The sequence below is a fragment of the Dermochelys coriacea genome, chromosome 17 (assembly GCF_009764565.3).
Source record: "Dermochelys coriacea isolate rDerCor1 chromosome 17, rDerCor1.pri.v4, whole genome shotgun sequence".
Taxonomy (NCBI): domain Eukaryota; kingdom Metazoa; phylum Chordata; order Testudines; family Dermochelyidae; genus Dermochelys; species Dermochelys coriacea.
In genome coordinates, this window is record NC_050084.1 from 24,774,946 (window position 1) to 24,787,539 (window position 12,594).

A 12,594-nucleotide genomic window follows, 5' to 3' on the forward strand; every position below is an offset into this window, starting at 1 on the left:
GGCATCTCTCCACCCCCCTGTGCCAGCCTCAGAGGGCTGAATGCAGGCACGAGGGGCACAGGGCAGCGCAGGGCCCTGGTGCCGCTTACCACAGTGAGTGTGGGGGTGGGTGATGGGGGCTAGGGACAGGGCTGAGAGCTGCCTGCAGGAGTCCCAGCCCTGGAACGGCTGCCCAGCAACCCATACCCAGGACAACATGAGCCTCTGCTCTGGCTTCATCCCCTTCTCTGGGTGAGTGGCACAGGCAATTCAGACACTTCCTGCCCAGCCCTAGAGGTGGCTCCAGGCCCATGCAGTGGCCAGCAAGCTCCTTGCCATCTGCCTGCTTGGCACTGCCCATCTCCCCCAGGCCAAATGGGCATGGAGCATGCCAGGGAACGCTGATGCCGTGGGCCTATTCTAAAGGGGTGCAGTCCCCCCCCTCCAGGGAACCTGCACCCGCACTTGGGAAGCATCAGCACAAGAGGGTCGTAGGGTCGCCTGGGCGGCAGTGCAGCAGAGCACATGCCACCCTACCCCAACATTCCCCTACCCCCCCATGGAACTGGGCCCGGCCAACCACACGGGGACAGCTGCCCCATCGGCCCAGCATTGCAGAAAACACCCTCCAGCCACAGTAGTGCAGCAGCAAACGGAAATGAACCCCCTGCAGCCAGCCAGAGGGGAGGGAAAGGGGCAGCAGCAGGGACTGGGTCTTGCACCAAACAGCCAGCGAGGGGAGGTCAGAGCCAGCTGGTGGAGGTGGGCACTGCGGTGAGCAGGCAGGGGTGGGTGCAGTGCCAGGTATGGTTGATGGAAGGGGCACTTCAGGGAGCAGCAGCTGGGCAGGTGTAGTGCCAGTGTGCCCTGGGGAGGGGGGCACTACAGAGAGCAGGCTGAGGGGTGTGACGCTTTGTCAGCAATGCCCTGGCAGAGCAGAGGGAGAAGGAGCTATGACTTCCAGTGTACACCCACTGGCAGTTGCAGGCTACAAAGGTGGGTGGGGACTGGCTGGCTAGTGCTCTCCTCTGCTCTGCGGGGGACACAGCACTGCCCCTTGCTCTCCCTCACCCAGTGCCATTGGCACAACTTGCTATCCTGCAACTGGCACCATGCTAGGAGACTCACTGCACGAGGGCAGCCTGGCTCCCTCTGCACCAGCTAGCTGCCTTGCTTTAGGCTCAGTGCCGCATGCGTGCTCTGCCCTCCATCAGACCCAGCTCCCCCCCATGTCCCAGCCGTGGATACTGCCCGCCTGCCCCCTCCACACAGATGCACCACACCGTACACACAGTGTTACAAAACGATCATGCATTAGAAACTGAAATTCTGCTGGGAGGGCCCCTCCCTGGCGGCTGCAGGGCTTGGCTCCCCTCAGGCGCAGCTGGGCCGGGGCAGCTCGGCAGCTCCATCGCATTGTCTACAGAGAAAGTTTCGCCCTGGCAAGATCTATCCGAAAATGCCGCCCAAGGTGGAGGCGATGACGATGCCCAGGACCACGCAGCAGATAATGATCATGATCTTCTTCTGCTCAGGCCGCCCCGCAGCACCGAGAGGGGAGAGAGGGGGAGAGGTTACAGTCCAAACCCCAGCACCCAGGACAACCCCCTTCGCCGCCAAGCGCCCCATGCAGGGCTGTGGCTGCCTGGGAGCCAGGCTCCGCCAGATACAGTGCCCGCAGAGCAGAGTCCCCCAGCACCTCTGTCTCGCCAGCTGGAATGAGCTTGTTCTGCAGCCTGGGGCCAGGTCGACAACGCAGCTGCCGGGGCGGAACTGCTGCAAGTTCTCTCCTGCCTGGAGAGCACATCAATGCCAGGCCAACCAGGGTCCCTGGACCCTCCTGACCGAGCGGGGGGCTCCCTCAGTGTGAAGCCAGGCACTGGGGGTGGGCTCAGCCCATGTTTGCTTGGTAGCTCTCAGGAGGGCCTTGCTCGCCCCACTGCCTTGAAGCCAGAGGGCTGTTGGGAAGGGTAATGCACCCTGTGGCCCCGAGGCTTGGACAGGCCTGGCCCCAGCCAGCCCATTCTGCCCCCCCAGCGTGGGAGTTGTTCCCTGCTCATTAGGCTGCTGCAAACCTAACCCCTGTCTGTGGCTGCTCAGGCTGAGGGCTCGGGGCCAGGTGAGGTCACTGAGAGCCCAATGCCATGAGGACTGGAGCCAAGTTGCCCTGAGAGGGATGGACACATTTTTCCAGGGGCTAGAAACGCCCCCCAGCACCTCACCCGGGCTTCTCTGGGGTGTTCTGTGTGCTCATGCTTCCGGGTAGGCGGGGTCCTTGTGAGTCACCAAAGACCACCCCCCTCACAGCACCGGAGGCTCTGGAGCAGCAGCCTGTGGCCACCACCTGAGCAGGGACCCTGGACTAGCCACCAGATGCTCTGACGCCGTGACAAATCCCAGCTGGTCTGGGGCAAAGCCAACAGCCCTGGCGGCAGTGGTACCGTAGGGCTGGGGTGTAACTGGGCTATTTGTTCTAGCAATTGCAGACAGCGCGGACCTGCCTATTTGGGCTGCGAGTCCCAACTCCCCGCCGGCACAGAAGACTCGTGCCTCCCATACTGGGGGTGGGGGGACACAATCTAAAGGGTTGACCATCCCATATCTCCTCTGCCGGTGACCCCTCCCCATCCCATGGTACCTGCATGGGGGAGTGCCTGTCCTTTCCCTGCGCCTCCCTCCATCCCCCACACATTCAGCTGCTTTCCCTGGCATCCAGGTGGGGAGTGGGACAGAGCCAATTCTGCCTAAGAAAGCCTCCCCGCCCAGCTGCCACATCCGCCCGTCCCCGCTCAGCCAGCTGCTCCCTGTGAGCTGCCGCATCCCCCGCTCCACGCCCAGCCGGCTGTGTCCTGGGAGCTGCCACATCCTCCTTCCTGCCATCACCACCACATCATGCCCAGCCAGCTCGACCTGGGAGCTGCCAGGCCCCCCCTCCCGCTGCGCGCTCTGGCCAGGCCCCACATGCTGTTCTCCGCATTGAGTCCCTGACCTGTCGGTCAGGCTGAACCCAGGTTTGCTCCAGCCCATTCTGAAGGAAAGGAAGTTGTCCCTACCCAGGAGCTGTCACAGCACGGCCAGGCCTTCTCCAGAGCTGAGCCCTGGAGCCTGGCTCATTTCCTGGGCCCAGCCTAGTATGTGGGCATGGCCCTAACGCCTTTTTGCTCTGAGCGGTGATGCATGGACTGCCACCAGTTGGAGCCCTTCTCCACTCTCAGCACTGCCCATGACTTGGGATAACAATAACCGTTGATGAGACGCTCTGCTGGGGTCTGCTCCCCAGCCCACGCCATCTGCCTTCCCGGAGCACTGCACTCCCCAGCCCACATTCAGGCAGGCCTGGCCACATGACAGCTGGAGCACCCCGTGCCAGATTATGGGGAGCAGGTCCCTGGGGAGCCCTGGGACAAGGGGCTGATGGGTCGCTCCCCATGGCAGAGCCCTGGCGTGTGCTATCCGGCAGTGGGCGGCACATCCCTAGCCACTGAGGCAGAGCGGAGAGGGGCTGCAGGCCAAGACTGACCTCCGCCGCACACACTACTCACCCGCCTGGCTTTGCTCTGGTACTTAACAGCCTTTTTGGTGTCAGACACAGCCCGCTCCACGTAGTCCACGGAGTGCTCAACGTTGTACTCAATGCGGTCAATCATCTCGCCCTGCGCAGCACGGGAGACAGCCAGCCAAGACAGAGACCACGCAGACACAGACAGACAGCGAGGACACACAGACAGTGACACACAGACAGACAGACATGAATTCCAGCACCCATCCCCCAGCTGCTCCCCTTACCTGCTGGCTCTCATGCTGCACCATCTGCAGCGCATGTACTTTACACCCTACAGCGTGAACGCAGGGGCTTCCCACTCCACCATGGTCACGACTCCCCCTGCACGGGAAAGAGAGAGCAAGAGTGTGTGAGTCTCTCGACCTGCCTCCTGCTGAGCCCTGCCCTTCACTCGGGGGCCTGGAGCTGGGCTGGGGGGAGAAGGACTTCAGTGCCCAGGCCATTTTGGAGTCCCCAGACCCAGCTGCTGCATGGAGATGTCTGCACTGCAGCTGCCGGCTTCCTTGGACTCTCAGCTCCTTGCCCCCACTGGACACTCCAGCTCCCCCCAGTGGCCAGGCAGCTGTAGAAACCTACGGTGGCCGGTCCGTGGGACGGGATGTCCAGATGGTTTGTTACCCAAGTGATATACTCTGAGGCAGTCTCTTGGCAGACAAGTGGCCGTGTTGTGCCAGGTGCCAGCGTGAGGACTGATCAGTTCCTGGCTGTGCGACTCAGCGGGGTAGGCAGATATGCCTGCTTTGGTCTAAGCGACCAGATGGGTGGGCTGGAGGGGTTGCTTTCCCTGTCCGGGACTGGCCCGTTGGTGTAGGGCTTTGGGACATCAGAGTAAGCTACCAGGGAAACTTTTGGCATTTGTCACCAAGGACTCACAACTCTACCAAGAAAGCAGGGCCCAGCAGTCATGGCCACCCGCCTGCATAGAAAGGACACCGCACAGAGAGACAGACACAAAAGCTACAGCCATGCACGGACAAACCTCCCCCCTTCCCCCAACGCACACACACCCCACACACAGCCACAAGGAGCCAACCCCTCTACTGGGGGTGCTCTGCACCATCAGCTGGGACCATGCAAACCCACAGCCCAGTCTCTGGGACTGGAGCTCTGGGTACCATTTAGCCATGAAGCTGCCAAGGTGCCGAGAGCAGAGTGTGGCCTGCCCTGACAGTGAGAGGTTCTGCTGGCTGCGAAGGCTGTGCCTGCGGGGAGGGGGGGCGGGGGGGTTGTGGGGCATAGCAGAAGAGAGACTGGCAGAGGTCCATTCCTGTCTGTAACAGGGAACCAGCCTGGGTCAGGCTGATCCCGGCCGGGAATCCTGTGCCCTCCGTCAGCAGTTACGGCAGGAGGTGCAGGATGGGGGACTGCAATGGGAGTGCAATGTGGGTCTGGGGGAAGGACAGGGTGTGTATAGTGGGGGGTATGGAGTATGGGTGTGTGTGCTGTGGGGTGGTACTACCATGTCCCGTGTTAGCCCAGCCTGTCTGGTCTCCTGTTCCTTGCCTTTGAACCAGCTGGTCCAGGATTCATTTGGGTCTATGGTGTTTTATGTGGGAGAGGGAGCCCCCCCCAACATCTGCAGAGCCCCATCACCCTGCCCGTGGGCCTTGGCATATGGTGTGCAGTGCCAACCTCAGAGAATTGGATGGGGAGGATGGCTCCTACCCTGCTTTTGGTGCAGGTCCTATTAGAAGTGACCTGTGCACGAGGGAGGAAGGAGCCAGAGACTCGCTCAGGACGGGGCACCTCTGCTGTCCTTGCTGTGCGTGGGGCAGGAGCAGGGCGTCCCAGCCAGCAGGCAGGCCCCCAGGGCTCCCTGCCCCCACACCGCTCCCATGGAGTCAAGACACCAAGCGCCTGCCCTCAGGGCACAGAGGGGCCTGGCTATTGCTCAGCCTGCCCTGGAGCCAGGGCCCTGCTCGCGGAACCAGAGGACGGCCTGGCCCTGAGGCAGCCCCAAGTCCGGGCTAGCAGAAAGGTCCCTGCTCCACGCTCACACGAAGTCTCTCAGAAGCCATTTAACGGCTCAGGCTGAAAGGACCAGGGAGAATGACAGCAACAGGGTCAGCAGCTGTCTGCAGGTTCAATACACTTCTGAGCCACTTCCCCGAAACCTTTCACACTCCGGATACTACCCTCCCTGCCCCGCCCACCATGCCAACCCCATCCCTGCCCCTCAACATCCCCAGCACTAGACACCCCCCCACCCCACCCCACCACGCCAGCCCCTCTGCAATAGATACCCCCTCCTGCCTGCCCACCACGCCAGCCCCTCTGCAATAGATACCCCCTCCTGCCTGCCCACCACGCCAGCCCCTCTGCAATAGATACCCCCTCCTGCCTGCCCACCACGCCAGCCCCTCAGCAATAGATACCCCCTCCTGCCTGCCCACCATGCCAGCCCCTCAGCACTGGATACCACCCTCCCTGCCCCCCCATCATACCAACCCCCCCAGCCCATCAATTCCCCACCAGCACTGAACACCCCCCTGCCTGCCACCCCACCAAGCCAGACCCTCAAAACCCCGGCACTGGATAACCCCTCCCTGCCTTCCCACCACACAAGCCCCATCCCAGCTCCTCAGTCCCGCCCAGCACAGGTTACCCCCCTTACCTGCCCCGCCCACCGTGCCAGTCCAACCGAACTCCCCCCCACCCCAGCACTGGATACCCCCCTCCATGCCCACCCCATCCCCTGCCTTCCCACCTATCAACCTGTCAGCCCCCCAGCACTGGATACCCCGCTCCCTACTACACCAGCTCCTCTGACCCCCAGCACTGGGTACCCCCCTGCCTCCCAACCACACCAGCCCCTCAGCATTGGATATCCCCTTCCCCCCCAATGCTTGCCCCATCCCAGCTCCTCAGCCCCCACCCCATTACTGGATACCCCTCTTTCTTCCTTCCCATCTACCAACCTGTCAGCCCCACAGCACTGAATACCCCCTCCCTGCCTCCCCACCAAGCCATCCCCTCTGCCCCCCAGCACTGGATACCCCCCCACACCAGACCCTCAGCACTGGATACCCCCCTCCCTGCCTTCTCACCATGCCAGCCCCATCCCAGCCCTCCAGCCCCCCCATCACACACTGGAACACCCCATCCCAATGGGCCAAGAGCTACCCCTCTGCCTGACGTCAGGTACCAAGGGGGCGGGGGCATCCCACAATGGGACGTGGGGCAGGACTGGTCCCATTCAAGAGCCAGATGTGTCCTGTATACCAAGAGCTGGGAATGCTCCCTGCTCCCCATCCCAGCATGGCCTCGCGCCCCAGTTGCCCTCAGGGTGACCTGTGGGGCGATCAGAGAGCGAAGGGGGGCAGCTTGACTATTGGTCCAGCAAGACCAGGGAGCCAAAAGCCCTGCATTCCACTTGTGCAAGCCACTCAGCTCCTCCTTGCCTTGGTTTCCCCAGCTGGGGACAGGGGTAGTAACTGAGAAGGCATTACCCCAGGGCAGTGACAGTGTATGGAGCATGCTGCAGGCAGCCTCAGCAATGGGGCTGTGCCAGGCCTCGTGCGGCAAAGCAGCGCCCTCCTGCGCCGGCACCCTCAGGCTGTGCCGCCGACTGGTGTCATGAGGCCAGTAGGCCAGACCCCCAGCATGTGGGAGATCCAGGAGAGTCACGCAATTGGGGGGCAGGGGGCTGGGACCTCCCCTGAGACACCTGCAGCCATGCTGTAGCATAAGGGCATAGCTTCATTTTAAGTGCCTGGCTTGCACAGCAATGGCTGTGGGCGGCAGTGGTGCTGGGGTGAGCTGCAGCCAGCTGGAGGCCTGGCTGCTCTCTGGGGCAGGTGTAACACACCCAAGGCAGTGCCAGCTGCGCTGGGTCCCACTGGGTGGGGGACATAGCTGGGAACTGGCCCCAGGTGCTTGGGGCAACTCTGCCGTCAGACTTGACGCCCAATCAAAGCAGTGAGAGCTCAGCACCATGTGATGCTCCCCCGGAAAAAGGTCGTGGATCAGCCTGGATCCTGCAAGGCCTGCCAGTGCCAGCAGGGGCACAAGGCTGCTGCTCTCCAGGCCAAGCCCTCTGCACAGAGCCCAGTTCCCCCACATGCCATCTCAGGCTGGGCACAGCCCACTCTCCACAAAGGGCTCCCTGGGGGCCAGCAGGGGAGAGACTGAACTAGCCGCCCGCGCTCTCAGAGCCCTGAGCCAGCCGGCGATGAGTGCAGATGAGAGGGGAGATATAGCTCAGTGGTTTGAGCATTAGCCTGCTAAACCCAGGGTTGTGAGTTCAATCCTTGAGGGGGCCATTTAGGGATCTGGGGCAAAAATTGGGGATTGGCCCTGCTTTGAGCAGGGGGTTGGACTAGATGACCTCCTGAGGTCCCTTCCAACCTTGATATTCTATGATTCTAAGAAGGGAATCGCTGGAACATCTCCAGAGGCAGAGGCAGGCTCCTGGTGCACTGGCTCGCAGCCCGCGGGTTGCTAGTTCTGAGATGTTCCACACAGCTAGGGAGGGCTGAGCAGGCTGCCAAGGGGCCAGTGCCCTGCAGCTCCATGGCTCTGGGGCCAGGCTCCTTCTCTGGGGGAGCTCTCCAGGAGCTGCCTGGCTGCAATGGCACCTGCTACCCACGCTGAAGTGCACAGACGGACCAGCCTCACTCTCCACCACCTCGACGTACCCACGCGCTGCGTCCCGGGACAGCTGGAGTGACTGGTGCCCAGCGCTCCTGGGACCATGCCCCTCCTCACTGCTGATCCCTGGACTGGGGAGCGTCACATGCACATGCGGGAAGCACAGGCCATGCAGACGAGAGCATGCAGATGTCTGGCCCACACCAGGGCATGCACTTTACCTGCTGGCTGAGACATGCTCATCCGAGGGGGTGGTGGCAGCATGTCAGGCAAGAAGAGGGGTCAGGAAGGGGCCCACAAGAGCAGGCCGGGTTCACAGGGCTCTGCCACGAAGCCCAGCATAGCGCTACATGCTCACTGCCCGAGGAAGCTGGCTGGACTTGTTTGCCGGCCGCCCCAGAGAGCGCCGTGTGAGCCCCTGTAGGAGGGCATGCTCTGGGGCCTATCCCCGTGGGCACCTCCCTCTGGGTTCCCAGGGCCCAGAGCCATGGGGTCAGAAACCCATTTACAGAAAGTTCCTGGACCCCTCTGTGAGGTCACCACCTCCCTGCCCACATACAGCATCTGGTGCCCCAAGGAGGGAGGGGGAGCTCAGTGGTTTGAGCATTGGCCTGTTATACCCAGGGTTGTGGGTTCAATCCTTGAGGGGGCCATTTAGGGATCTGGGGAAAAAATTGAGGATTGGTCCTGCTTTGAGCAGGGGGTTGAACTAGATACCTCCTGAGGTCCCTTCCAACCCTGATATTCTATGATTCTAAGGTCCTCCCATTCCCCTGTTCTACACCCTCTCCCCTGGTCCTGCTGGGACCTGCAAGCACAGGGATCATTCGGACAATGGGGGTGGGGGTGCCAGCATCAACTCTCCTGTGCCCCCAGAAAATGACCACATGGCCACCTGGAAGAGAAGGGACCAATTCCAGCCCTGGGGCAGAAGCTGAGCCTCTGCAGAAATCAGTGGCAGGTGCCTGATTGCAGCAGGGCTGGACGTGGGGCACATACTCCCAACCAGGGTGCATGGGTCCAGATCAAAGCAGGGAGGAGAGTTGTGCACATGGCCCCAGTGCCCTCCCTTGGGGCAGACAGGATCTGTCTCTGCTGCTGCACTTGGCAGGGGTCCTAGGGCCCAGCAGAAGCTGCAGCATCAAGTAGCATGGAGCGGGCATGGCCCCTGCCCCCACCGACCTGGCTCTCCACCAGCATGGCCATGTCCATGAACATGTCATGCAGCTCCCGGATGCTGTTCTCCAGCTTGATGATCTCGCTGTGCCGCGTCTCGATCTCGTTCAGCGCCTGCTTGGTGATGTTGGAATCCATGATGATCTGCCAGGAGAACAAGAGATGGGGACCATTCCTGGTGGGTAGCTCGGCCAGCAAGGAGCGCCCTCCTGGGTGCAGGCACCATGCACCATTCCCAGGGCACTAGCCCAGGGAGGTTCCTTAGCCATGTTTTCTAAAGGCCTGTCGAGGTGCAAAGGCAGGTGCAGAGACACTAGGGCTGGGTACTAGGGCCAAGACTCCCCCTATACCCAGGGGTGAGGATTTGTGGGGGGAAGGGTGTGTAGCAGGGTGGTCACCCGTTCCTGCCCAGAGGGACTTAAAACAGCCCAGGAGAGGGCTGTGGTGTGGGAGCAAGTAGTTTCCAGGCTGACTGGGGAAGTAGGCACAGCTGGCCCTTATAAAAGGGTTGTCAGCCAGAGTCTCCTCTAGCTGTGGAGAGAGACGGGCCTGGCTGCTGGGGAGTGTACCAGGGTACATGAGGTGAAGCTGGGCTGGGGAAGGCCAGAGGAGCTGGGAAGCTCCAGACTTGAAAAGCCCCAGGCTGCAGGCTTGGCAGATGGCCTAAGGCAGGGTTCTGGTGCTGCAACAGGGCAGCCCAAGGGTAGGTGGAGGCAGCAGGTCCAAACCCCCCTTGCCTGTGATGAGTGGCTTGTACACTGAAGTCTGCCCCAGTGAACGCAGGCTAGGTGGTGACTGGCAGTAGCTATATACTGAGATGAGGTGGGGATTGGGGGTTCCCTGGGGAGGGTAGACCCAGATATGTGGGGGTACTGCCAAGGGGCAGCGTCCCGGTGTGAAAGGGGCACCGGGGTCTGGGAGAGACTTGGGGGGCCCAGCGACAAGTGGGACACCAGCCTGCAGAGGGTGCTCCAGAGGCTGGAAACGCTAATTCCCTGGATGACCAGCAGGAGGTGCCATGGGGTGAGTCTCACGCTGCTACAGGTACCGATCTGCATTCAGGTGCTACTGCAGGGACCGTGCCCAGAGGCTACCCAGATATCACAAGTAGCCTAGGGTACGTGGGCGGCCAGGGCTGGAGTTGGCTCCCACAACCAGGTGTCATTGTGGGGCTGGGGCTGTATGTGATGCTGAGACTTTGATGCTGTCCTGCAGCACAAAGCTGGATGCCCCCCCCCCCCCCCGAGGCTCTTGAGCCACTCTCATGAGAGAGATTGACCCCCTCTGCCCCTGCTCAGAGTGCAGCTCCCAATCCTTTCCCTGCAGGGAGCTGAAGACTTAGGGCCTTCTCCCAGTGGCTGCTAGTGGATGGTATGTGGGGTGTAGAACCATGCCAGCCTGTCTGTGTGAATGCACCTGTCTGAGAATAGCTAGGGGAGCACTGGGGCCAGCAGGCCTCCTCCACGCTGGGCATATCCCCTTGTATCCCTGCCTGCCTCATGGGCTGGGTGAGAGGTCTGGGAGTTTCTGCTGACACGGTATCCCATGCCACACAGAGCAGGGAGCACCCAGGGAAGTGCCCTGATGAAGTGCATGGACCTGCCCACTCTAGGGGTGCAGCTCATCTGAGAAATGGGGTATTCTTCCATGCAACTGCCCTGGCTCTGGTTAGCCAGGGGCCTGCTTGGCTCTGGGATCCAGCTCTGGAGCCTTTCCCCTCCAGGCCGAGGACAGCCCAGACTAGCAGTGGTTGGAAGCTGTCCTCTTCTAATGCTGCTCAGTGCCTGTGTGAAATGATGGGGGGGTCCTCAGGGCAATAGTTGTGCCGCTGTACAGCCCTGGCTCCAGTCCGGCTTGGCAAGGAGGCCCAGGAGTGTGCTGGTCTCTCTGCCCTCCCTCAGTCCTGCACCGGAGTATTGCCACTGCTGGTGCTTCCCATCTGTGGCTAATGGAGGCCATAGGGCACTGCCAATCCAGTCCCTTTATAGTGCAAACACACTCAGCGCAGCCCCATGGTTCATGCCTATGCCAGGGCAGGGTGTTGTCCCTGACCTCAGCTATCTGGAGCAGGGCGAACCTGACCTTGGGTGGCAACGCATGTGCAAGAGGCTCTGCTCCCCAGGTGGCTTTTTCCTGCCTCTCTTCACTGCCACAGCTTTACTGGATGAGGTCTGGGCTGCTGGCTGCATTTTCTCACCCTGTGCAGCACTGGCAGTTGAGATGGATTTTGCAGGCTCAGCCTGGGATTAGCCTTTGAAAGGACGGCTGGACCACAGAAACCGTGAGAGTTTAAGGTCTCTAGCAAGGGCGGGCAAACTTTTTGGCCTGAGGGCTGCATTGGGTTTGGGGAATTGTATGGAGGGCTGGTTAGGGAGGCTGTGCCCCAGGCGTGCCCCCCCCCCCCCGACTGCCCCTCGCTGCCCCATCCAACCCCTCCTCTCATTCCTGACTGCCCCCTTGGGATCCCTGCCCCATCCAACCACCCCTTCTCCCTGTCCCCTGGCTGCCCCCTGCTACTCCATCCAACCCCCACTCCTTCCTGACTATTCCCTGACCACCCCAACCCCTATCCACACCCCTGATACCCCCCCCAAGCTCCCCTGCCCTCAATCCAACCCCCCCTGCCCTCTTACCATGCTGCCTGGAGCACTGGTGGCTGGCGGTGCTACAGCCGTGCTGCCCCGCTGGAGCCAGCCACGCACTGTGCAGCACAGAGCACCGTGTCGGAGCATGGCGCAGTGAGCTGAGGCTGTGGGGGAGGGGGAATAGCAGTGGAGGGGCTGGGGATTAGCCTCCCAGGACAGGAGCTCAGGGGCCAGACAGGAGGGTCCCATGGACTGAATGTGGCCAGTCGTTTGCCAACCTCTGGTCTATGGTCTCATGAAGCCCCTGCCTGATGCAGCCAGGGAGTGTCCACTGGTGAATTGCCTGTCTCCAGTCTGAGCAGGGGAAGAGACGGCAAACTCTGAAATCATGTTCTTCTGGCCCAACACTTGCCTTTTCCCTCACTTTGCTTTCAATTTCCTACCCCCCGAATCCCAGCTTCCAGACAATGCTGAGCAAGGAGCTGCAGCTCTAGCAGCTTGGCATGCTGGCTGCTAGCAGGACTGAAGTGGGGCAGCAGTAACAATAATGGCACTGTAACTTGCTATCTAGTGACCCAGCAGGGCTGGAGCTGGAAAGACTGTGGAGGGAGCAGTTTCCCAGTGCTGATCCTATGCCAGTGACCAGAACTGCCAGTGCTGGCATCAATCGCTTGCACGTGGAGAGTGTAAATCCAGGGCTCT

At 61.5% G+C, this 12,594-nt stretch overlaps 1 protein-coding gene across 2 annotated transcripts in view; it reads right to left on the reverse strand.

The window, feature by feature from the left end:
- Positions 1–1,275: 1,275 nt before the first annotated feature.
- The window catches only part of STX1A (syntaxin 1A), a 313,611-nt gene continuing 302,292 nt past the window's right edge, over positions 1,276–12,594 (reverse strand). The window contains exons 8-10 of one of the 2 annotated variants that reach the window (XR_006276192.1): positions 9,314–9,451; positions 3,766–3,862; positions 1,276–1,506 (exon numbers count right to left, since the gene is read on the reverse strand). Coding sequence is in view for 1 of the 2 variants with exons in the window: in XM_038376188.2 (XP_038232116.1) it covers positions 1,429–1,506; positions 3,522–3,632; positions 9,314–9,451 (327 nt within the window). In the remaining variant the exon portion in view is untranslated. Of the gene's footprint in view, positions 1,507–3,521; positions 3,633–3,765; positions 3,863–9,313; positions 9,452–12,594 lie in introns of both variants that reach the window. The other variant, XM_038376188.2, reaches the window with a different exon arrangement.